General features: G+C 41.5%; 1 protein-coding gene across 1 annotated transcript; it reads right to left on the reverse strand.

Moving 5' to 3' along the window:
* Positions 1-3,714: 3,714 nt before the first annotated feature.
* slc6a5 (solute carrier family 6 member 5) lies at positions 3,715-25,741 on the reverse strand. The gene is made up of 15 exons (XM_028576804.1): positions 25,286-25,741; positions 23,391-23,538; positions 22,657-22,788; positions 22,355-22,528; positions 20,875-21,025; positions 19,950-20,082; positions 17,281-17,415; positions 16,596-16,699; positions 15,587-15,711; positions 15,240-15,352; positions 11,290-11,421; positions 10,773-10,872; positions 9,381-9,481; positions 5,106-5,273; positions 3,715-3,870 (listed from the first exon to the last, which is right to left on the reverse strand). Exons 1-15 carry the CDS (start codon positions 25,739-25,741, stop codon positions 3,715-3,717), a joined length of 2,328 nt encoding a protein of 775 aa, XP_028432605.1.
* Positions 25,742-26,363: the final 622 nt, after the last annotated feature.

Genomic DNA, 26,363 nt, shown 5'->3' on the forward strand with positions numbered 1-26,363 from the left:
AAAGTTTGTTTTCTGTTTTCACAACAACCCTAGTTAAAGTAATTCTTTCTTTGGTTACCTATACTGCCCAAAGTTGACTTGCAGGCAAAGCGAATTGACAGTTACTTTTTCCGTTGGTTTTTCTTCTTCCTCCTGTGTAAGAAGGACAACCCTCTGTTTCACATTATGTAGAACGAAAAGCTCCCTAACATAAACATGCACAGACTTACACTATTGAGAGAGAAAGGAGAAAGATGACTATACAGGGACATTGAGTTACAGCAACACAAACTGCACATGCAAGCTCTTTAGTGTTATATTTTATGAAGCAATGTGGTTTTAACTGAACCCTAAGCCGTTTTTTTTCTCAAACCAAAAGCAGAGAAGACCAGTAGAAATGGAAACACAGGGACACAAAACACACAACCTATAGCTATTTAGCTGTGGCTCTAAAGGAGATCATTTAAATATATCTCAGGGCATAAAAGGCTTTTTATCATTCAAGTCTTACTACAAAGAGCACACTGTCCACTACATCCAACACATGATTTAAAAATGCCAGCCTGCTACTTAGCCGCCCCCCCCCCGCCCCCCACCCCACCCCCTGCTCTCAAGTGAGTGGTTGCCATAGGATGGATTTTTTTAATTCTTTTTTTTTAGGCATATCAGTGTTAAAAGTTTTACCCAGCTCAAGTTCACAAATGTTGGTCTAAGATCCTGATGTCCGTCAGAAAAGAGAAAGAGGAGTATCATGCCCGAGGCTTCCTAGCAAAAGAAATCCTGTAAATCTCCTCTGGTTTTTTTTAACAAACTACTGGCCATGCAAACATCTGATTGAGAGTTAAGTGGAGTTCAGTAAACTAATACAGAGACAAACACACACATACACACATACAAACACACACACACACACACACACACACACACACACACACACACACACACAGACATACATTATTATCACATTTGAACAAATAGAGCTAAATGCACCAAGTCTTAACAAAAGCAAAACTGTGGAGCAAGCAAGCTATTTCACAACAGGGCATTTGTGCTCAATAATTGATTTGTTTACAACCTCTTAAATCATATCTGTGCTATTTTCATGTCAAGATTGTGAATATACATGGCTTAGAGAAATGGTTAGCGACCCTTAAATCTCTGAGCAACTGTAATTGCATCCATACCTGTCTGTTTAAACCACTCAACAAGTAAATGCGCCTGCAGTTTTAAAAGCATAATAAAGCCAATCAGGACTTTGTGTCAACATGAAAATGCATAACCAACTGCTCAAAGTGTGGAAAGGACTAATTGCTTCTTAGTGGATACATGCTGTTACCGTGTAGGTAATTGGTTTGCAGCCCACAAAGTAAAAGTTGGTTGCCAGTCATGTCACATTTAAAGAGGCTGCAAAGCCAGTCGGACGCCTGCTGAGCTGCACCGGGCATTGGAGTGGTGTTACATCTGGTGATGACTTTTTTACGCCCACAGAAATGATGTCATTTTCACTGATGATGTCTTGACAGCACAACGGAAAGGGACACACAGTATGTTCTAAATTACAGTAATTTGACTGACTCTGATGGACCACAATGTCAGCAAGATGACTAGAAAGTCCCTGAAAGCCTTTAATTTTCTGCATATGTAACTAAAACTGCAGTGTATCGACAGTCAACAAAGTGCCAATTCAATTCCAAGTTGATTTCAAGGCATTCAAAATGAGATTTTCTTACTTAATCTCGGCTAATTACTGTTTTTTTCCATTTAACTATTTTATTTAAAAAAAGCAAGATACTTAATTTAGCATTGCACAAAGTTGGTCAAAATAAGTTAAGTTACTCGTACAATCATCGCGAGGCGCTTTAAAGCAATAGCAAGCAAAAAGCAAAGTGATGCTGCATTGAGGTCGTCAGGAAGTAGTATTTTGATTCTGATCCTTTGCAACACACTTCCACACTGCTTTCAATATAATTTAGCATTAGAATGGCTCAACTCTCTGTTTCCTATGCACTGAATGCTATTATTCCTACAACTACCGGAGTAGTCGGATAGAATCGAGTATACCTGAGACCCTGTTTTTCACGAGGACACACAGAGAAGCAAGAGGCATAAGTCTGAAATGGCAAAGAGGTCTCCGAAGGTCTACCACAAACAACAAGAGACAAAGTACACTTCCAGGGAAGAAGGAGGCCATTTTCTAGTCTAATCTTCATCTACTCACACATAGCAGGTGCTCCTAACATTGTGAGGACACGACAACACACACACACACACACACACACCCACACCCACACCCACACCCACACTTACTACTTACTACTTAAAGTGTTTTTTTTTCAGAAGTGTACACATTGTACAAGATATTACACAGCTAGCAAGAGAAACATGGGGTTCATAGAGACATGAACACATATACACACTCACTCTCAATCTGTCTCGCTAGCTCTCTCCTCTGCTGAAAGGCTATACATATAGTATATGTATGTATATGTATATATATATTTTATACTGTTACTCTACTGATGTGATGCACATTGTAAATATGGTTTTCACAGATGCTTTGACAAGTTCACAACACATACAGAGATAAATACACTGTCTAAAATATATATGCACAGAGTGACTATCAGGTCAGGTTTTCGAGACCAAAATCGTTAAATGGCCACGTCACTAAAGGAAGGATGGACTACTCTGGTGATTTCCTATGTTAGGAATGTGTTCTTTACATTCTAGGATAATACAATAAAAGGAGAACAGGAATACGGCTTAAATAGATAAAGAGAGAGGGTTTCACAAATGATCCCTCGGGTTCAGAGAGAAAAATAGACCCAAGCTTCTATCGTACTGCAGAGTCATCCAGGCCAAAGTGTATCTACTGAAAGTGGCAATCAGGATGCATTTGCTACTCTACTGGGCCATAGGAGGCACATTGCAGATCTTGTAATCTATTGTTGACAAAGCAAGAGCGACTGAGCTGTAGCTATTGTGAATATACATATATACTGCTGGATAGGAACAAAATGTGAAACCAGTGAATTTTTGTATACATTTTTTTATATTATTTGTACTGCCGTTGGAAATTTGTACACGGATGGAACAAAACACATCCCTGCTGAGCTTGTTGAACCAATGCTTCTCTGTCGTTCAATTTTCTTTTTGTTTGCCTGCGTGTCTGCTTGCACCAAGATGATTCATTATCTCTGCACACAAATATGATGGGCACGCACGCACGCACGCACGCACGCACACACACACACACACACACAAACTCTTACACATACACACACGACTCCATAGGGAGCAGCTATGGTGAGTCTAATATTGCAAGTGCAGTCTGAGCTGTGTCATTTTATGACACAATTTTCTCTTGGAATAAAGATCCCTGGGAAGGGTTCTGAAGTAATCAGTGGCCATGTGTGGGGGGCAATGATAGCCCGTTAACCGAGTACGAAGCAGCAGCGGAGGAGTAGACTCCACCTGGGCAGTCACTCCTCCATGAGAGAAGAGAGGAAGTGGTGAAGAAGAAGAGAAGGAAGAGGGAAAAGGAAGGCTTTTTCCACATCCATGATACAGGGAGGAAGACAGGAAGCAAAGACGGTGAGGTAGGGACGGGAGAAAGAGAGAGAGGAGGAGGGAGAAGAAGAGGTGGAGGTTGCCCCCCTCCCGTTGCCCCCTGCAGGGGTTGGAGGTGGTGGGTGCGGTGCCGTGCCGTGCTGTGCCGTGCTGCCTGGGAGGCTGCTACTGGTAGGAGCCGAGCTGGAAGTCCTTTGGGGGCAGCTTGAGGCCCAGGGAGTTGGTTCCCAGAGGGTCCATCATGTTCTTGTAGCGTTCTCCACGGTGTTTCATCAGGAAAGGACCCCAGTCAGGCTGAGGGGAGCAGACCAGCTTCAGACGCTGCAAGAGGAGAGGCACACAGCGGGTTTATACAGGAGGCACTAAAGAGATCTGTAGTGGGGGGATGGGGAACAGAATTGTTCAGCAGTAGCTAGCTTGGATCACAAAAGTACATTTCTAGGATAATTGCCTGACATATCCCTCCGCTTCCGCTCTCTGCGTGTTGATGTTCTCAAACTCCGTTCACTTTCGAGAAACAACAACAACCTTCAAGCTAGGAAGCTACAGACTAAAAATGTGGATTGTGCAACAAGGCAGGCCTGCTTGGTTCTTTCGGGTAATGATTGTAAAGATTTGCAAAGAATATGTTGACAGCATTTACTATATAACTGGGATGTTTTGGCGGGATTTGCTATGGACAAAGTACACACGGCGATACACTGGTAAGAGCAAATTACGTTTAACCATCAGCTCACATTACTGTATTGTGTGAACAGTTAACTTCATTTAATATTGTATGTGGCATTTTCTTTTTCAGGGGTGCAAATGTTCGACCAAAACAAGTTCCTTCCTTTTTTGCAAAGCCACCGTCTGTGCGTCCGGAGTTCAGCACCGCCCAAGACAGTTGTGATTGGTTTAAAGAAATGCAAACAACCCAGAGCGTTCTTTTTCCTATCCTAGAATGTATATGTGGTGTGGCCAGACCTTACTCCACAACGCTGTGGAGAAAGGTCTGGCAATGTGAGACTACTACTCTTGTGACCCTATTAAGCCTATTTAAATCAATAAAAACCTATAATTAAAAAAATGCAAAGAAGGTTATTGGGTACCTTTTGCTTGCAAAACATCATCAAAAGTTGTGGTGGGTTTGAAGTTATTTTGCAGCAGTACCATACAATATCACCCAAATGTAGGAGTAAAAATGAAGATGATCAGCATTTATTACAGTCACAGAAAGGAAAGAGATTAAAATGTAAATTGGAGGATGGTCTGTGATTGAGGCTGCTGCTGAGGGTACGTGAGAGACCTGATCATCATCATCATCCTTTAATCTGAGGATCTAAAAGGGACCTGCCGGACCCCCGAAAACATGTCCAAATTAATACTCCCCCAGCAGCCCGCCTCTCCCTACTTAGGAGCGAAGGATAAGACTGATTTCTCCGACAGTGTGTGTGTGATTGTGTGTGTGTGAGCGTGCATGTGTGTGTGAGTGTGCGTGCGTGCATGTGTGTGAGGCAGACAAAAACAAAAACATTCGTCACAATGTCTGGTCACGGCTTTGTCTCAATTATTACCTCCATAAAGGTGCCGGGGGCGATGTACATCTTAATGCCGAACATGATGGGAATCCAGATGACGGAGCAGATGACCATGAGCCAGCCCATAACCATGGACCAGGTGGGGTAGGTGTAGTCCTCGTACGTCATCCCCTTCCACTGGTACAGACTGAGTCCCAGGATGCCCTGCACAGATACCGGAAACCAGGAAATGAGCGTTAAATGAGATGCTTTCTCTCTTACCTTCAAGAACTACTGCCGCAGTGTCCTTGAGCAGCATCACTTCAGCTTCTGCTTCAGTGAAGCTGCTCAGTGGCTACAAGTTTAAGGCTGTGGTTGCACTGGTCAGCTCCACAGGTATACAAGCTGCCAAATGGAGTTGTGTGTGCAGATATCCACAGAAAGATGCACATTTTGTTTATTTTCATCACATGCTAAATTAGTGTCCTGCTACAAGAGGATACTCATTTCTAATGATGAGGTGTGTGAGGCTGTAACTTCACTTACAAGGCAAATGTGTGAAACAATCTATATAGCTGAAGAGCAAAATCTGTCCATCTTCTGCTATAAGTTTGCAACACAACCTACAAATGTACGATTTTATACTTTTTTTTACATTATTTTTTAAATAAATAAAATCACTAGTTTCCTTTTGAGAATCACTGAAAACATTTTCAGTCTTCTGTGTTGTGTCGTTTTGTGTTGGAAGGTCACTGTCAAGCTGCAGAAAATAACCAAGATGACCTCCAGTTCTGGAATCCAACATTCATATATCACTTTTTCAATGTATAGACTGGTTTGCTTTGGGGCACAAGTCTGCAAATTATGCTGCAAATTTATGCTCCTCACAACTACAAATACTACTGTATATACTGAAGTGAGGACACTGACACATTGACTAGTGCAATACAAATAATGGCTGAAAACCCCACAATCCTTTAGGGAAACCAATCACTTTATGATTCATCCAAAGCTAGCGGGAAGCTATGAAAGCAAATTTGAGTGATAACTTCTTAAAGGGGTGATAGAATGATTATATAGGGTATTTCACACAGGTCTCTCTATGGTATGTAACATTGGTTGGGCTGAAAATTGCCCGACTGCTATTTTATGGGCCCTTAACTACCCTGTGAATATGGCCCTATTTGTAACAAGAGCTTTTCTTCCAAATATGGTATGCTCATGAATATTTAGATGAGCTGCGCGCTGATTGGTTTGAGCGAACCAAATACAAATACATTGGAGACGAGACAGCAGGTCTCATATTTCAGAATTTTTTATGCGAAAAATCAACTATATAAAGCTCAAATATGGGTCGTTTTACGAAAAATGATGGTTAATTGCAAATTTGGTAAGTGTCGGACTTTAGGAGCTCCACACAGAGCTCCTAAAGTCCGGAGCTCCGCGGATCTGTCCGGCTGCCAGCTGCCGGCATAACTAGAGTATATTTGCAGTTCAAATTTTATCACGGCACTTATATTACAGCTACCCCAAGGTCTTATAAAGCTAACAATTGTGTCCGATTTCAATTTAATGCATTTATGTGAATTATAAGGGTTTCGTTAGCGGCTAGTGTCCCTTCAATCCTATGTGTAGAGATCGCGGCTAGTTAGCTGCACTTTCGGCATAACTAGAGTATATTTACAGTTTTAATTTCGTCACGCATGTATATCACAGCTACCCTAAGTCCTTACAAAGCTTAGTTTACACTTTTGCCCAATTTAATGCATTTTTGTGAATGTCAGAGGTCTAAGAGGAGGCTAGCTAGCTCTCATTGGTAGAGCTCCATCCAGCCGCGGGCTCTATCAATAAGACTCGCGGACAACAGGCGTTTGTTTCACCAATCATTTGTTTAAATAACTCAACACACATATCCATGATTAGATTAACTGGAACCTGTTGTAAGAGATTGAATCTCTGAAATGAATTTAGTGGTAAAATAGCAGATGAACAATGTATGCAATTTCTGAGATCTGCGCGACCTATTCAGAAGACTACCTGATCTCAGATCAGTGGTGTAGCCTATGTAAATGTTGGGGCGTGACAAAGTTATAGACTAGAGCCAAATAAGGAGGACCGTTGAGATTTGCCCCTTTTCAGAGGCTGTTTCAAATTGTGAGATTTGCAGAGGAAAGAGGTGTCAATGGGATTTTGAGGTTCTATGTTTGTCCTATTTACCCACCAAACTGTCGTTATTCATCTATGACAAGGTAAAATCGGTTTTGTATTCTATCATCCCTTTAAGTAATTTATTACTAAATAATTTGCCAGGTTCTGCATCTTTGAGATGCAAATTCTCATTGGTAAGAAAACAAACTGTAAATGTTAAAATAACGGCCCAAATGCTCATTTTAAGACTTGTATAGCCTGATGTTGTCTGCACTAAACGAGGACTGTACACTGGATTTCTTCCCAATTAACTGCAGTGAACTCAGGACACAGAGCTGGGTCCACTGTTCCATATAAAGAAGAGGATGGATGACAGTGAAAAATGATACAGAAGAAAGAGAGACCTGAGATGTTACATTGTAGCAAACTAAAACATTTCATGCAACAGCGATGTAACTTTCGGAATGAAAGCCTTTTTGTTTCCGGAAATAGTCTGGTCCCAAATAGCTAACTGTTAGCAAATGAAGCGTACAGTATATTCTAGCATTGCTGGGGGATGCAACCAGGGTGCGTGTTGTGAAAAGTGTCATATTTTTTGATCGTGCACAACAAAACAAAACATGAAAGAATTAAATCCCCCTTTTAATACCATGGATTTGGTGCCACTCGGCCAGCCATGCCAAACACTTATGAAGTTAAATATTCAATGGAAAAAAAACTCAGATTGAAATAGCACAACGCAATGTCAACATAAAACACAGCGCTTTAAAGCTGTAGAGTGTAAGTCACTTTGTGGCAAAAACAAAGTACTTTCACCCAGGAATAGCTTGTTCGTTCCTACTACTACAAAAACAGTCGTTTTGGTGCCTAAACTTTTCTGTCATCGCCGCATGACGCTCATTTTTTCTGGCTTAACTCTACTACCACGGTCCCTGAAAGGACCGTCATCTGGCGGTGCCTGTAGCCGACTCCCAGCCACCTATTGGCGGATAATCAACTGTCGTAGCCAGCGTTCCGGAGCTCTGTAGCAGCTAAACACAACCAGCAACTGCTGCTTGGATTTTATCGTTCTATGGCACTATAGACTGTTCACGTTACAGAGCTTTACTTAGTTTAAAATCCTTCTATTTTAGGTATATAATATATGGAATATTTGATGGAGGGAATACATTTTGTTCCCACCGGGGATAAAAAGAGGCAGAGATATGTAGACCAGAAAGGTGGAAATCCCACGCATCCCCCCTGCAAAATTGCACCCTGGGTGCACCTATGTCATGGCAGATATTGCTCAGGACCCAAGGAAGTGCAGTGTCTAGTGGGAAGTTGTCTGGATGAGCGGTTCACAAGAAAACAGCAATACAGCCATACAGCAATAAAAAGGAAGGGTTCCCCTCCCAATACACTAACACAGTGTGTACATAACACACTTATATTAAAAATTACGTAAGTAGATCACAAAAGCTTGCACTAAAATAAATAAAAGGACAGACAGACAGACAGACAGAGATTCCTCCCATTTTAGTAAAATGAGCAGCGAGTACAAAAAGGGACAGAGTTGAAAAAATAGAATAAGAGGAAGAAAATGAAAACAAACCAAAAAAAAGAAGTCAGACAGAAATAGATTAGCCTGGGGTTGTGCATCAATGAGCTCCCTGAGGAAATCGGATCCCCCTCGAGAGCAGCAAGATGACCTGCCGGCCCGACTGCTGCTCCATTTGTCATCGTCACCTCTGCTTTGGAGCTACAGTGGTTTCCAATATAATAACTAAAATGAGTGCTGGCAATTGCCCAACACTGGCATGCTACTAAACCCTGTGCATAAGAATTTATACATAGAATACAGAAAATGTGTTCTCTGGAAATAAATGTATGTGTGTATGCAGTAGCTGAACAGACATCTTATTTGGCAGTGCCTGTTTTGAAAAACAACAACAACTTGAGACTTTGTGACATGACAGGAATTGGAAGGAAGAATCAACCAATCGCAAATCAATGCACTTGAAAGGCGACAGTGAAAATGGAAAAAATGTAAGCCACACATGTCAATGTGTGTGTGTGTGTGTGTGTGTGTGTGTGTGTGTGTGTGTGTGTGTGTGTGTGTGTGTGTGTGAGCGAGCGAGTGAGTGAGTTAGTGAGTGAGAGAGAGAGAAACAGAGAAAATGATATGAGCAAAAACAAACATACCGTCAGAATGGTTGGAGTCACAAAGGCCCAGCAGATTCTCCAGAATCGGTTTGGCTGGAAACCAACCATCATTTCAATGTCCTCGCAAAACCTCTGCAGACCTGCAAGGACAAGAAAAAAAAGGAAGAGAAATGAGATAAAATAAAATAAAAGAACCGAACGTCAGAAAAAGGAGACACAGAGAGTGACCTGGGTTTTATAAGGTCCCTGAAAAAAAGGACTAGAAAATTAAATCAATCCTTATGAATGTGTGTGTGTGTGTGCGTGCGTGTGTGTGTGTGTGTGTGTGTGTGTGTGTGTGTGTGTGCGCGTACGTGCGTGCGAGTGCATTTTCAGATGTCAGAGCAGATGTCTTCATTGCTCTGACTTTATTGATGGATAACAGTGAGTGACATGAAGAGGCAGAGTCATGCAATCATTTCAATATGTCACTTGAACTGATACTCTGACAAACTGGAGGAGAGCCGCCGCTTGCGTTGCTCCTTGGTAACAGCCATCTGACACACACCTGAGCTCTGCGCCTGTGTGTGTGTGTCTGTGTGTGTGTGTGTGTGTGTGTGTGTGTGTGTGTGTGTGTGTGTGTGTGTGTGTGAGTGTGTGTGTGTGTGTGTGTGTGTGTCTTATACGTTACAACAGAGACCCCTAGTGGCCACGGCTGGAATAACATGTTGTACACAGCAGAAAGAGGGAAGTGACAATTGCTTTCCATGAAGGACTTCTGGATAATATATGGAAAATATATATTTACAGTGGCCAAATTTAAAACATTAAAAGCATTCGTTTTCAGTTATGTTCAAACAATTGCTGCTGCAGCTGGTTTAATGAGCTGACGTTTAAATAAAAGATCTTTAGATTTGGTCACTTTTTATACCCCAAAAGACAAAAATTCTGTGTTTCGTCCAGATTGTTTGTATATCAGAATTAAAAAGCATCTGAAACAGCATTCAAATCCTTACGGGACACTAACCCTCTCTGCTAAAAACCCAGACTGATGATGTTATTTTAGGTTTGGCAAATCATTTAAGCGTCACACTACTAATTGTACATGCCATAAGGAGGACTATGCAGTCTGTGAAAACAGTTAGTGTAATGTCTCCTGAAGGGATTACTCAAGTGACATCACGCGGGTCTCTCTGTTTGGAAATGGTAGTGTGTGATACGATCCAGCACTTTTGGAGCCAGACCCACACAAGGGACTAAAAATCAAAATATATAAACCTTGTCGATGGATGAAAGATGAATGAGCAGCCATGGGTGTGATAGAGGTTATGCTATCTGATATTTGATATCTGATTGTGGGATGTAACTTTAACATTGCCACTAGCAGGGCTTCAGACTTTCACTCTTGTTGGTCAAAGGTCATGAAATAAAAAAAGGATCAGCTGTGCTCACCATAGAGGTAGGAAATCCCCACCAGCTCACAGATCGCAATGATGACCAAAGAGTAGGAGGCTGCGAATGTGTCCACCAACTGCAGCATGAACATCCCACTCTGCCACAAACACACACACAAATCCAAATATATTACAAAAACAATTCAAGGCTTCATCTTACAATGACACCCTTTTCTCCTCCTCCTCCTCACTGACTTTTTTTCCACCTCTGACTTGTCCATGGTCATAACTTTCACACTGACTTGTTCCGGATCAAAAGAAAGGACATGTATGAATCCTACTTTAGGCTGGATTTTGCCCTCTGAAGCTGTCTGGGAGGATTTTAATAAGACTCTGTCTCTCTTGTTCCACTCAGTGAGCCTGTCCTCTGAAGGCTGCGACAATTCACTTCCACATGCAGAAATCTGTCGACATATTCAAAGAAAGAGTCGCAGGGCGCGCAGTCGGAGCGCCCGTGGTGTTCCACCAATGTGTATATAGATGTGGATATATAGGTGTGTGTTTTTGTGTTGTACCTCTGTGATCATGGGAAAGCCCAGGATGAAGAAGCAGGCGCAGCAGACCAGGGTGAAGAGAGGTTTGTGTTTCCTCAAGTATTTGGGGAACTCGTCCGACACGGAGGTTACGATCGTCTCAATGGTGGCAAACTGGGATGGAGATGAAGAAGGAGATAAGGGTGGGAAAAGTCAATTTATTTAATCACTAAGTATGATGAAAGATGTTTAATCAAGACATTGCTTAAATTGAATTTTGCCTGAATTGCTAAAATTGAATTTTGCCTGAAAAAAAAAAATGGAAAAAAACGTGGCTTAAGTTTAATTATCAAAAGTTCAGCATATCATGATTGGCTGTCTCCACTACAGAATTACTTAAAATTGTCAATTTAGCCCAGTTTGCAGCAGCGTTTTCAACTGAAAAGCCTCGAGTCAGCAGGTTTTCCTCATTTGTATCAGAGCAGCTGCTGCTGTCGGAATTCAGTATCCAGCGTTGTGAGCTGTTTTTCTTCAATTCCTATAATAAACACATTTTTTTTGCCGTAATTTCATTTATTTCTAAAACAAATAAAGAACATTATCCTAATCCTGAGGAGGAGAAGATTTCATTAGCCAATGTAACATGATGATGGCTCAGAACCCAGAGGAGAGCAGTGGATGAATATACAAACAGGCAAATTGAGTGAGGTTGGTATAGTTTGTGTGTATGTGTGTGCGTAATGAAGAAACCCATTGGCACCGAGCTATCTGCCTCCTCTCCGCTCCTCTACTTCCTCCTGAGCTCCCAAAACTAATTTCCCGTCAACATCCCAAGCCTATTACCGCCGAGCTGCTTTCTACAACAATGCCACCAGCTCTCTCCTCTGAGCACCCGCTGCCAAGGCAAAGTAACATCATCGTTTACTGTTACTGTTGACTTGTGTCTTAATGTGCCGCTGTGGCCTCTGCTCCTCTGCTCGGCTCAGGAGCATCGCGGTGCACTTAAAGGAGTTGGTGTTTTAGCTGGAATTGTTTGCCCAGGATTGTATCTGGAGGTGCTCTGGACTTTGAGAACATCCCGGAGACTGAAGTGTTTGTTCACTGAAGTAACAACAGGAATTAATCAGTGCAGTGAGTGACACATTTAAAGTTTTTGCAACTTAGAAAAGTAGTTGTGCATGGGTTGTACTGAAAAGGAAGGCACTTTAAAAATGTATTGGCCGATTTGTTTGGCTACTTAAAGATGCAGTAAGTAAGACTTATAAAACTAACTTTCTGTCATATTTGCTGAAACTGACCCTATGTTCCAGTAGAACTACATTAAGCAGGAAATTAAAAAAAAACAATCCGGCTCCTCTGGCACCACCTACAGCCTGTAGTGTGATTTGCAGAAATCCACCGCTCCCTGTTCAGATGCACCAATCGGGGGGGGGGGGTCAATCACTGCTCAGGCGCACGCATTCATTCTCCCTCGTGGGGGGAGGGGCTTAGGAGACCGTTTGGTCTTTAGCAGAAAGGGGGCGAGGGATTGAGAAGTTGTCAATGTTCAAATTCTTTGGCTAAATCCTGAATCTTCACTATCCTACCAACAGCACCTTTAAAGCAGCAAACCAAGCTGGAAAAACAATATTGACATGCTATAAAGTTATTGTGGCAGATTTATTTACACATCAAGCAGATACAGAGCCATATTATCAATCATTTAAAATCATGTTTGTGGCGATGTGGTGAATATTCACTCTCTTGAGCTTAAATTTAGTCTCCTAACACTGGGAATATCTGTCTCTTCAGATGCTTAATGCTCCAAGTTATTCATTAGCTAAGTTCTAACTCTGTCTGTTTGCTGGCATGCAGTGTACAGTGGGTTTATGATGCTGAAAACAAGGTTGATGAGGGGAGCGTTTGCAGTTAAACCAAAACAGATCCTTAAAGCTGAAGGGAACAGCAGAGTTGTGTGATAAGTCCCAGTGGGTTTGTTACTATGAGGGGAACCCCCTTCACATCACACATAGGCATTTGATCCATTGTTAATATACAGTATACAATATTGATTAGTAAAGTTTTAAAAGTGTATAGGACAGGATAGGATTATTGTTTCAATTTATTTTCCATGAGAAAAAACATTTCAGAGAGTAAACTTTAGAAGTAAGCCTTTAGAAAGAAAAAAAGTATATTTTGTGACTACATTTTAAAATGCAATTATTAATTAATAACCTAAAGGCAGAATAAGGAAATAGAATTATGAATTGGTCCATTTAATATTCTTTTTCTCATATTGAGTTTCTTAGTGTATCATGTACAGTAAATGCATATGTTAGCAACACATTTACAATAGCTTTTTCAGATTGATTAATTTATGAATTCATTATAATTAAACATTGTAAAAGTCCATAAATATATATTTATAGCCTCATAGAAACTGGCTAAAGCAGTTTTGATTATTTCCACTAATCTCCACTATATTTTTGTGATTATTTAGTCTACACAATGTCATACACTAGTGAAAAATCCTTACTTGATTGTATGTACTTTAAATTGTACTCAAAGTTAATGTAATTCAGTGTTGTTGCTTTTGCAAAACTTTAAGGTCAACTTAATCTCACTCTAATCACAGAGCCCCCCGCCCTCAAGTACCTGGAGACCTTAGCGCTTCAGCTGAAATCAGTCACAACGGGAGGTGTGTATGGGTAATTATGTTAATTGGGTCAATGCGTGTAGCATTTATACAGAGCTGGATGCCGCTACCAAAGTTGAGTGTTTACTTTGAAACTCTCGTTACTGACATAAAGGTTGCTGATGTTATGAAACTAAGAGATCTTCACCAACACCCAGAATATTAATTTACAAATGCTTTTTAGAAATGAACACTGACACTCATATGTGTGAATTCACTGACTATGTTCAACCTCTTACTCTGTTCTAAGACTAACCTTTACACCTAAATGAAAAATCCTGTCCTTTGAGTTCCGCTTGTGAATACTTTTGATGCTGACATAGAATCAAATGACAATGCGTAATGTAACAGGCCCACCGAGAATGGCAGTACAGTTCAACCACCATGTGTTATTGCGCAGTGCTGTCCCAACTCTCTGAAGTTCCTGTCCTCCTCAAGATGTATTTAAACTCATGCTGGGGGCGTTACTTCACGTTAGCTGAACCTTAAGATAAACAGAATCATACTGCAGGCGCAGATGCTAAAGCCTAGTTCAGCCTCTCTCTCTGGGAAGTAGGCTAAAGTGTGGCAGGCCCATCGACCTCCAAAAGGAGAGAGTCCTGAAACAAAACATTCCCTCATCATACAGCTGTCTACACTCTTTGTATCGGTAGAGAGACAAATATAATTATACATGAACAGGTTTGGTTATCAGAGACTGGCTGAATATTCTCGTTTTTTTCCCTTAACCTGTGACCTACGAATGACCTGATGTTACCGAAGTTTTCTCTTTGTCTGCTTATCCCACAAAATGGTGTTTCTGGAAATTCCACCACAGTTAGCGCTTTATTATAGTGTGACTGCACATTTACTGTTTGGTTTAGTCTTTAGCACTTTCATCATGCAGCAGGAAGCTGTTTTTAACCAAACAAACTGCCACGATAAACCCACTGTACAATACCTGCCCAGCACCAAACAACAAATTAAGCAACTAGCTGGTGAAGAATGTGAAACATGTAGCAGATAAAGAGACGGATATTTTTCCCAGGAGTTTGTGAAGATTGCTGATTTATGAACAGTTGGAGTGAGCCCAGACGCTGTTGCTTGTCTCAAATCCCTAATGTCAGATTGTGTCTTTAAAGCTGGCACTTAACTGTAAAATATTCTTACTCTGGAGGATTTTCCTCATCTTTATTATGAGGACATGTGAGCCACCTAAGTGTAGACAATAATACACACACGCACACACACACACACACACACACACACACACACACACACACACACACACACACACACACACACACACACACACACACATTGAGGGAGCAGTGGTTACCATGGTATCCAGGCCAAGAGTCAGGAGCATGAGGAAGAAGATGATCGCCCAAAAAGGAGACAGGGGAAGTCTGGTCAGAGCCTCTGGATACACCACGAACGCTATGCCAGGACCTGACACACACACACACACACACACACACACACACACACACACACACACACACACACGTGTGAATGAGGATGCTAACACACCCTCTCCACAGCAGATAAAAAGATCAAATTTCCGTGTGTGTGTGTGTGTGTGTGTGTGTGTGTGTGTGTGTGTGTGTGTGTGTGTGTGTGTGTGTGTGTGTGTGAGTGAGCAGCGCCGGCCCACTGCTGCTGCCCGCTGCTTTGGTATCTTACCTTCATCTGCCACCTTCTCTATCGGCACTTTCAACTCATGTGCCATGAAACCAATGACCGAGAAGATGACAAACCCAGCAAATATACTGGTGGCACTGTTTGTACATGTCACAATAATAGTATCCCTGCAGGGGAAAAGAGGATAGAGAGAAACAGAAGCTATATAAGCAAATACCTGCTGTAGTGACTAAAATAGAGCAGAACTATTCAAAACATGCTACATGTAACAAGTGATGTACAGTATAATGTTAAAGCTCTTTTATTTGATACAGGACAAGAAATGTAATGGCGCTATCTGGTGGCAGGAATAAATACTGCAAATAGAGATCTCTAAAGGTGTTTACAGAAGGTGTACACAAAGGGGTGTAGTGCTTTGTATTGTAAAATGTTTCAGTTTTTTGTTTACCTGGTGAAAAAAAAATGTAATAGCCACACCTTTTAATTTCTTTTTTTTTAATTTAAACTAGTCCAACTAATTTTATTTTATTTTATATTTATGCAGGGTTCTTGTATGAAGCACGTGTGTGTAATATTTGAATGGGTGCTTTATTGACGGTATTTCAATAGAATTTGTATATGCAGAAAATATTCACACATACAACCATGTAAAGATAAGTTATATGTTTTCTACACATGTAGAAACAACTCTTTTCTTATATGTATTAACATGCAGCATATTTTCCAAAAATCTGGTTTTCACCACACAAGAGACCAAATGTTTTGTGCGTTCAGCTGTTTAAAAAATAAAAATACCTTAATATGTTTTGAACTGAGTGGGAGTGTGATAAATAAAATACATTATAGAAACATAAAGTTGAAAAAAAACACACACACACACAGTTAACAGTATTTCCGTGATTTTAAACACAGAGGGGGGGAAGCTTCAGGTGAGAGGACACTGAACTGCTGGCTCACATTTCAGTCACATTTATTATTGACATTTCTATCAGACATACAGATACAGTGTGTCTATGGTGACCGTTTGGTGGTTTACCTTTTGTGTGTTTACCTGTAGCAGTTATTGTGGAACTTATTGTAGGAAGAGAGTGTGATGAGGCCCCCCCAAGCAGCTGACAGAGAGAAGAAGATCTGAGTGGCTGCGTCTTTCCACACCTGACAAAGGAGGAGAGAAAGAGCTGCGGGTAAAGAGCAGGAAAGGACAGTGCAAAGCACATCATGGTTGAATTAGTCTCGCATTAGTCTCGCATTGCCAGACCTTCCTCCACACCGCTGCAGAGGAGGGTCTGGCTAGTCCATACAGCATTCCGGGATGGGAGAAGAATGGTTTATTGACATTTCTTTAAACCAATCACAATCGTCATGGGCGGTGCTAAGTGCCAGACGGAGCCACGGTGCCTCTGCAAAATAGCCTCTGGAAGGAACTTGTTTTGGTGGAACATGTGTACTTTCAAAAGTTGTTTTAGTCGTGCAACAGAAAACTCAGATTGGACAGATCTTGAATCAGTCTAGCTAGCTGTCTGGATTTACCCTGCAGAGATCTGAGGAGCAGTTAACCATAGTCCTCACAAATCCACCGGAGTTTAGAATTATAACACAAAGAAAGCGGAAGATGACGGACATCCGGCCGAAATGAGGGACATTCGGCAGAATTTCCGGCGGCACCTGAACAATCCTGGAAATGAAGCGTTGTGAATATAGACTATGGTTCAATTAAACGAGTGAGCGCCACGTACCTTTGCATCACTCAGTTTCTCCCACTTTGGTGTGATAAAGTAGAGGATGCCGTTGAAGGCACCGGGTAGGGTCACTCCTCTGATCAGCAGGATGACCAGCACCACGTAGGGAAACGTGGCTGTGAAATACACAACCTGAGCAAAGAGGAGACATGATGAGCCAAAATGAGAGAGCGAAGGAGAATGGGACAAACATGTCATAAATAAAGGTAATACTTGCTTACTAAAGCAATACACTGAAAATCAGAGGTTCTTAAAAGGAGGCTATTCTTGAGACCATATATTCAGTTTTAATTTTTCCCTTTTCTGCAACATTCACATTCATTCATTTTTTTTGTTATTTTTAGTAGTCATCACAGCGTCCGACATAAACCTAATTTAGCTATGACAAAAATGCCCTACCATAACTGGAAGGTTTCTTAGGCAACATGTTTTTGAGGGATTATTTCTTTGATCAAAACAAATAGTAACTTTGTAATACAAGAAACAATCATATTTCTCTCATCCTTTTCACAGCAACAGTGTTTTCCAGATTTTCTTTCCCCACATATAGATCATGAAACGTGAGGTTCCTAAGTGTCCCTAATGCACATGTAAGAGTTGTCAACAGAGCTGCAGTCAAATCCACCTTTGTTCTCTTCAAGACCACTTAATCACCTGTTCATAATTTATGTGATGTGAGAGACAGTATATTGTCTACTTTAAGATGATCATTTTGCTTTATTATTTGTAATAATCAAAAAGTGCAGAGTAACACAATATAGGATCAAATTAGGCCATATAATTTACTTAAAATATAAAATGGAAATGTTACCATTTTTGAACTTATTACTTGTCCTGTAGAACTCATAGTAAAAAGTGTTTGCTGACATTGTGTCTGTTGCCAAAATGAAAATGATGGATACCTGATGATTGAGGTATATGATGCAGCCAGGCGTACACCAGGCGACCCATCTCAATCTCTGTTCTAGATGGATTCTGAATTAAACTAATACCTGTTTTCTGAACGAGCGCGCTTGAGCAATGGTTTTGTTTTGAAGGAGAAAGTTACTTTAGAACAAAAAGCATATAGTGCTGGACTAGGTCAAGATCAACTAGAATATTTGGCGAGTCCAATGCCAGAGTCCGAGACAAGTCTGAGTCCAAATACCAACGAGTCCAAGATGAGTCCGAGACAACAGAAAAGCGTCTTGAGTCCGGACTTAAGTACTACAGCCCTGGTTGTCAAAGCATTTCTGCAGCTGCATTACAATGAAATAAGTAACTTTTGACACACACACACACACACACACACACACACACACACACAGTCTCCTAAAATAAAAAGTGATGAGAAATGCAACTCTGTTGGTGCAGTCTAAATAGTCAATATATAAACGTCAACTACGCCAACGGAGGTCTCTTTATGATACCACAGTGTTTGTCACATCTATGTCCAGTAGAGGGCAACATTATACAACAATTCAATCTAAATCATCTCTAAATCCCAAGTGCAATCAGTACGCTGTAAAATGTTGCCTTCTGCATGTTGTCTCTCCTCAATCAGCGGAGGAAAATAGATCCACAAAAGGCCCCGATGAAACGTGTCCACCAAAGCTCTAATTTTAAATGATGCAGGGAGTATCATTTATTTATTTTTTTTACCTTTATTTATTCAGGGAAGGTTCACTGAGAGGAAGCCTCTCTTTTGCAGGAACACCCTGATCACATTCACATTTATACCTGGAAACTTCCCAGTACAACCATAGTCTGATCTGCTGGCCACTGAGCCGCTCCACTGGAGCAGTTGGGGTTAAGGGCCTTGCTCAAGGGCACCTCAGTGGTGGTAATGAGGGAGGGACAAGCACTGCTCTTACGGTCTGGGGATTGAACTTACGACCTCCCGGTCACAAGCTCGGTTCTCTAACCTTAAGGCCACCATTCCCTTTCTCTCTTCTCTTCTAGCAAAAGTATAAAGGTATTGCATCCAACATGAAGTGTATCTGACAATCCATTGCAATGCAAAATTGCGCTGGTTAGATGCTGTGGGCGTGCTCAGGCAAGAAACCCTGCTGCCCAAAGATGCTAAATGGACGTTAATTATCTGCTTTCAATGCTTGTTCATTTGCACTGCTGCCCCGTGAAAACAAACGACTAACACATTTTTTATTGTGGCAACACTAGGGTTGGGGTTTGTCCAGAATCCAACTTGCTAATTGAATCTGAATCTTCTAGAAGCTACATAAGTATTTAGGTGTTGTTGTTTTTAGCTTCTTAGTTTAGAAAGAATTATTCATATGTCCTAAACAATTTTAAGCAATAAAAGTTATAAACAAAAAATCAAACGCTGACAAGAAATCAAAATTAAGTTTCTCCACATTTATCACATATTAAAAGATGGTATTCAAAAGATGAATGAATCTGGGCATCTGAGGTACAGTAGATCCAAAACAGAAAAAGGCTGTGAGAACCCAAATCTTGGTAACAGCAAGGGATGTTCAATTTAAACATGAGGGGTTCCCTTGCTGAAGACATGCAGGGCTCACTCCTTATACTGTTATGTGCCACATTTCATCACTAGGGGGCACTTTCATCACGGAAGGGGAAGGGAAGGCACCCACAGCTGTTCTTCTGGTGGGAACAACAGAGAGATTAGAGGTCTGGTTTGAGGAGTCTGTGGGTTGTGTTACCTTTCCTGATGACTTGATTCCTTTGGCTAAAGAGGCATAGACGATGAGCCAGGCCAGGAGCAGACAGCCTGCCAGAGGCCAGCGGATGTCTCCTGGATATTCGATTCCTTTAGAGATGTGCAACACATTGTACCTGCAGGTAGGATTCAAACAGGAAAATCTCAATAAAAGTAAATGTAATGCAATTACATACCATATAAATCTGTGCAATGCAAATTCTTCATTTAAATAATTCATGTATAGTCCTACAAGTCTGCCAGGGCAGTAAGATTATTTCAACCTGCTTCCAATATAAATGAACTTGATTCAATAATTTATATATAATCTTATTTATCTTCATTCTCTTGCAGAGGGTTGCCTTATTCTGTCGTCTTTCAAGACACTGCCACACATTCAGTTTGTTTCATATTTTGTTGAGTTGTAGTTGTAATACTTAGTTGGTTTTTAATGGAAAGCACCTGTACTTTTGCTGCAATGGCAGATTGTACACATGTTTTATAAGAATTAGTTCTCTAGGAATTCTAGGAAAACACAGCTGAAACTGTTGGAAAACTCTAGTTTCCGGTGATTTTTGTTTGTGTGTTAAATTTAAAGATTTTAAGGTCCTCTTCTAGACCGAAAATGTTGACGCATGGCTTTGTGAAACCCTTTCAAAATCAACTGGGCAAATTTTAAACAAGAAGTCAAAACATTATTATCTATTATCGTTATGACCAAGCCTGGAATGAGCAATAAGTGTAAACCTTTTGCCGCAGCCAGGTGATACCGTTTCAAAGACCCTAAATGCATCTCTCATCTGTGGACATAATAAGAAGTGTGGACATTAGACCTGTAAACTAAACTGTAGGCTACATTTCACGATTTTTTTCCCCCTCTATTAAATTTCAATTCTGTGTGTTTTCCATCAAACAGAAGCTACACTCACTTGAAGTACTCCTCACTGGGGCTGACGTAGGTCTTGTTGCTGTCCACAGTCATGTTTAACAGTTTGGTCAGGTTTCCCACAGTGTTTGCGGACAGACAGAACGTGGAATTCTTGATGGAGGTGATGTTTCTGTCCCGCAGGATGCACGTGTCTGTTCCAATCAGAAACCAACACACGTCAACTGGGAGAGACTGGCAGGGTGCTGCTGTGGGACAGAGCCTACTGTCCGCTCAGGTTTTCACACTGAAAGCAAAGCGCTTCACACATCGGACGAAGTGTGAACACAAAAGAGCTTTTTTACGCTTTTTTTTTTTATATGACTTACATTTTTCTAATCCTGCTTTAATGCCTTTTAATGCAGACAACATGTAAAATGCTTTGCACTTAGAAGTCAAGACAAACAAACTGACTGAAACTTTCTGCACATTATCTTTTTACAAAACAATGGCGCAACCACTCAGCGAAAGACAGAGTTTTCTGTAACTAATGGGGTTGGGCCAAAAAAAAAAAAAAAAAGAATCTAATGCTACAGCACCAAAGAATATGGCCTCAAAAATACATCTTAATAAATAATCTTTTTGACACAAAAATGTAAAACTTTTTTTTGCAGGGCTGTATCAGATTGTAAAGATGTTCATATCAATTTGTCCACCCCACATGTACGCATGCGAACGTATAAAAGTCACAGGTTGCAAAATTACTTTATTAATCACTGTCAACTGATTTTCTTTCTGATTGTTGATTAAATTGCCAATATCTCTCCTTTATCTAATATTTCCCTCCTTTCTGAGGTTTGGAGAAGGGGTGTGAGAGACTAGTGCTGAACTGGCCTGTAGTTGGTGTAGCAGCCAGCAGGGGTCAGTCTCGGGCTCACTGCAGCACTGCAGCAGCTCAGCCTGTACAGTAAATTTGTCAAGCAAGCAGTTTTTGTGCTGAATTCGCAGAGTCGCTAAAGCCAAATATGACACGGAATGAACGGAATTTCGATAATTATTCGACGCAGATCGACATCAAACACCTCCCGTGCCCCAGCTCGAACATTTCCCCACAGTGAAAACAGGATTTCATCTACAGTTTCATTAACAAAAATCGGACTGCTTCAGCTGTAAGCTATAGAATGCAGCTTTAAATTATAAAATAATAATAATAATAATTAATCTGACATTATGACACAAAAGAAGACAATAAACTATATAAAGTGTTTGTTTATAAGTTGTATCTGTCACATTGGGGCCCTCCTTACATATCAGCGACCTGTATCATGAAGAAGAATTTAAGTGATCTGTTGTTTTTTTTAGAGTGAAAACCCCGCAGAGATCACAGGTCAGGATTCATTATACTGCAGGACACCTTAGCTGGGGGAGTCATGACGCATTGCGCATTGTGGAGAGAGGGAGAGAGAGAGAGGTGTGTGTGTGTGTGTGTGTGTGTGTGTGTGTGTGTGTGTGTGTGTGTGTGTCTGAAGGTGTGTGCGTCTTACCTAAGAGCAGCATGTCTTTGTCCTTACATTCCACCGTGTTCCACTCATTCCTACAGTTAGCCCATGGCAGTGAGCCCTTCAACGAAGCGAACAGGTAGTACAGTGTCCAGCACATAATAATATTATAGTATATGGCTATCAAGACAGATATTATCAACATGGCAATCCCGCAACCTAAAATAAATAAATGAGACGGAAATATCGAAATTACTCTTAAGAAAAAGTAGAGAACTCGTGATGATAATCAATGAGTTTTTATTTTTGAATTTGTTCTTTTGGCTTGGTTAGTTGTGGCAGTTTACCTTGCAGAGCTGGGATGCATTTCCACACTGACACAGGCCCCTGGCTGGCGAACTGGCCCAGGGACACCTCCAGCAAAAAGATTGGGATGCCGGCAATGCACAACATTGTCAGGTAGGGGATCAAAAAAGCTCCTGCAAAAGGAAATGGAACACCGGGCTACACAGCAGCAGTTTAAGAGCCAGCAAAGCCTGAACTTAACATGAGCATTATCTCTAAATAAAATGGAAATCTGCTGATATTTAAACCACACACGGTATGGATCATTACATTGATTAATGAATAAAAAAAAAACCAACATAAATGATCTGTAAAGGGCTTCGAGCATAGTTGAACAAATGAATAATAACAATAATGATAGTTATAATAATACATCTAATGGACTGTTATTGTTACAATTGCTATTTTTCACTTTTCATAGCTGTCTTAATGGTGTAAATATTTTATTGCATTTTTCTTTCTCTTATCTTCATTGTTTTCTTCCTTCCTTTTTTTATATGAAAATGATCACTGAACCAAATCTCGTCTGTATAAGCTGTATGCTGTATTTCTAGTGTAGCCTAGTATTTTATCGCCTGGTTAAAGGCCTACGATTGGAAGAAACATCTCAAAAGAAGCAAAGAGAAATACTTCAAACATTAAGTTAAAACGAGGAGAAATTCGAAATTTTCTGAACAGATTTTTCGTTCGTTTCAGTTTGGGGAATTAAAAAAAAGCATTGACCCAGAACTCTTACCTCCACCATTTTGGAAGGCAAGATAAGGGAACCTCCACACGTTCCCCAGTCCCACCGCATAGCCAACCATGGACAGAATAAAGTCCATTTTATTAGTCCAGTTTCCTCTGGCCTTATTCTCATCTCCCCCATCGTCATCATCGTCACCCTAAGAGCAAAAAAAAATATTAATTTATTCTCCAAAATAAAATGCCAGCCTTGTCACACTACATCCAAGTTAAAACATTGGGGAAAAAATACTACTAATAATACTAATAATAATAATAAAAGCGCTGTGCCTGGGCCTTAAAGGCAGGATTTAATAACGAAAAAAATACAACTACTAACAAAACTCTTTTTAGAAAATCACTCATACAGTTTACTAACATAAATACCTTTAAATATATGTGTCCAGATTTCAGTTCTCTGACCCTTTTGCTCGCTATTTCTATTCCATGTTCATGTCGTTCACGGTTACAGACGTGCGTTTGACAATCAGAGATCAGCACCAGCTTTCTAATGACAAGCCTGTTAATAAAAATGATCTTCAACTGCCATAATAGGCCCATTACTGCCTCCAAACCGCCTGGAAGCAGCTCCTAAATCTTAGATCCAAAGATAAAAAAAATAAATAAAAAAGATCCACTAACATAATGTGAGCAATACTAACAAAAAATGCATAATTACAACTGCACCGCAGGATCTGAGCAGATCCATAAAATAAATACTTGAATATTCAGATACATAAACCATGCATGGGAATGTGTGTATTTGCGTGTGTACGTGTGAGTGTGTGAGGGGTGGGGGGGTGGGGGGTGCCCTCGCGGGGATTGGAAACAATCCGCAGTCTCATGTAATACAGTGCCGTCTATCAGCAACACCTGCTTCTGGGCCATACCAAGTGTGTCTGACGGGAGCATGGAACACCGAAAATACCGCGAGAGTTAGGCCTAGAATTGAATCCTCTTTATCTCTAATTGTGTCACTATTGTAGCGGTGAGCAAGAATCATGCAGAACAAATCACCGGAAATCGGTTTAAATCTAAAAGAAAAAAGAAAAAGGCAAACAGTGTGGTTCAGGACTAATGTCCCCTGTTCACTGACTGTTGATCTCATCCATCACACTGATTAATAAACAACACTCCCGCTTTGTTTCCGGATATTTAGCTGACATAAGCAGGTTTGATAGATTTGATGGCACATGTCAGATTGGTGCAGAGGGATCAGGGCAGCACGCTGCGCGCAGCGGGGACGCCAAATAGCACAGGATCCATCCAAAGTACTGTTCTTTACCTGCAAGCATTTCAGTCTTTGGGGGTTGAGAAGGCTATCAGCTTCTACTCATGTTGGTCTACTGCACAAGTTATAGCCACACTAATCCAGCAGTATCAACCTCGGCCATGTGGCTTTGGGGAGATCTTAATGCACCCTAAATTACAACAGGGAAGCAAATCATTTAATCACCTTTGCTTGTTAAACTTTCTTTTATTTTAACGCCCCGATAATAAACGATCGGTCAATGCTATAGCCTCATTTGCTCATTTTTGTAAGCGATTTTTAAGCCACAAGCATCCGCTGATTCAGCTCGGAAGTTGTCAAAGCACATCTGTGCACTGACAAAACCACAAACCAGCCTGCATAGTTTAAAGGGACACACATTAAAGCTCAGCATCGCAGACTCTAGATTTCCCCTCTTTCCCTCCATCACACATACAGCGCTGATCTACCAGAGCTCTCCATGGCGGTAAGAGCTCCCAGGGGGGTTTGGACCTTCCCTGTTTTGGGGGCAGCAGGTTAATCCAGTAAGCTTTCTCATCAGCGACACACGGTAACATCCACACCGCACCTGCTTCCAGCCGCCCCGCTCTCAGACCAGCCGCTCTTCGTTAAGGAAACGGATCATTTAGCTGACTTACCACCGCCACGGTGCCGGGCTGAACAGACGTGTTCCCATCTGTTCCCAGTATGATGGTGGTCTGGCTCATAGCCGTCCAGTTGCCCGCGGTGTTGTTCTGCTCCGCGGTGGCCCGGAGCGGGTCGCCGTACTGGGCGGGCCCCCCGCGGGCCGAACCAGCGGAATCCTTTCTGAAGGCCGAGTTGACCACCGCCGCGGATCCAGGGGCCGCGGGCGCGGTGCTTTTAAACGTCCCATACGCTTTATTGCTGTCCAGTTCTCCCGGTTTATTTTCCGTGGGACAAAAAGTTTTGCCCTCGTTGAACGGAAGCGGCGGCTGAGGCGCTGGGTGATGGTGAGGGGCGGGCGACGGACACGCAGCCGTGTTGTCCGGTTTGTTTGTTGTAAGTAACGCAGCTCCGTCGGGCTGCTGCGCCGGGATGTAGCTGCTGGGAGCGCTGGTCGGCTGTTTGGCCATTTCTCTCTGGTCAGAGAAATCCTGGAACATGGGAGGAACAGATCAGCAGGACAAAAGGAAGCATGAAGCTGTGAGGCTACTGCAGCCCATCTCTGATTTAGGACTAAAATGCTCTATTCTCTTTCTATTCTATAGTTTCAGCTGTGTGTGTGTGTGTGTGTGTGTGTGTGTGTGTGTGTGTGTGTGTGTGTGTGTGTGTGTGTGTGTGTGTGTGTGTGTTGGAGGGAGGGGGTTGCTTTGCTTCTCCAGTTCTCGCTTTCTGCAAGATTCTTTAATTTTACGCCCCATTTCCCCCTCATGTCATTCAGCCACACATCCACTGATTTTTATGGGCAATAGACAAGCTGCTGCGGGTCTCTCGGTAGCTCCGCTGTCCCCGGCAGGCATGCAAGATCACCGGTGTTACAGCAGTGAGCGGACCCGGGGCGGCGGCATTATAAATGACTCCCTAAAATTTTGTTTTGAGGGGGGCGGGAAAACAACCGGGAAAGCCTCCAGTTTAGAAAAAAAAAGTAGCGTGGGTCCTTTAAAAAAAAATAAAAAAAGCTTTTGATTTATTAATACTTAGTTCTGTTGTTAATTAGTAAGAAAAATAACTGCACCTGGTTGTAATCGCTTCTCA

This window comes from Perca flavescens, chromosome 1 (assembly GCF_004354835.1).
Source record: "Perca flavescens isolate YP-PL-M2 chromosome 1, PFLA_1.0, whole genome shotgun sequence".
Lineage (NCBI taxonomy): Eukaryota > Metazoa > Chordata > Actinopteri > Perciformes > Percidae > Perca > Perca flavescens.

Bases quoted from the DNA above. Each gene is read 5' to 3' on its own strand.
- slc6a5 (XM_028576804.1), bottom strand. From the start codon at position 25,741: ATGGCCAAACAGCCGACCAGCGCTCCCAGCAGCTACATCCCGGCGCAG. The intron at 15,712-16,595 runs GTAAACACACAA...TTTCCCCTGCAG, and splicing joins TTCCACAATAACTGCTACAG to GGATACTATTATTGTGACAT. The intron at 11,422-15,239 runs GTAACCACTGCT...TCTCCATCCCAG, and splicing joins CTCTTGGCCTGGATACCATG to TTTGCCACCATTGAGACGAT.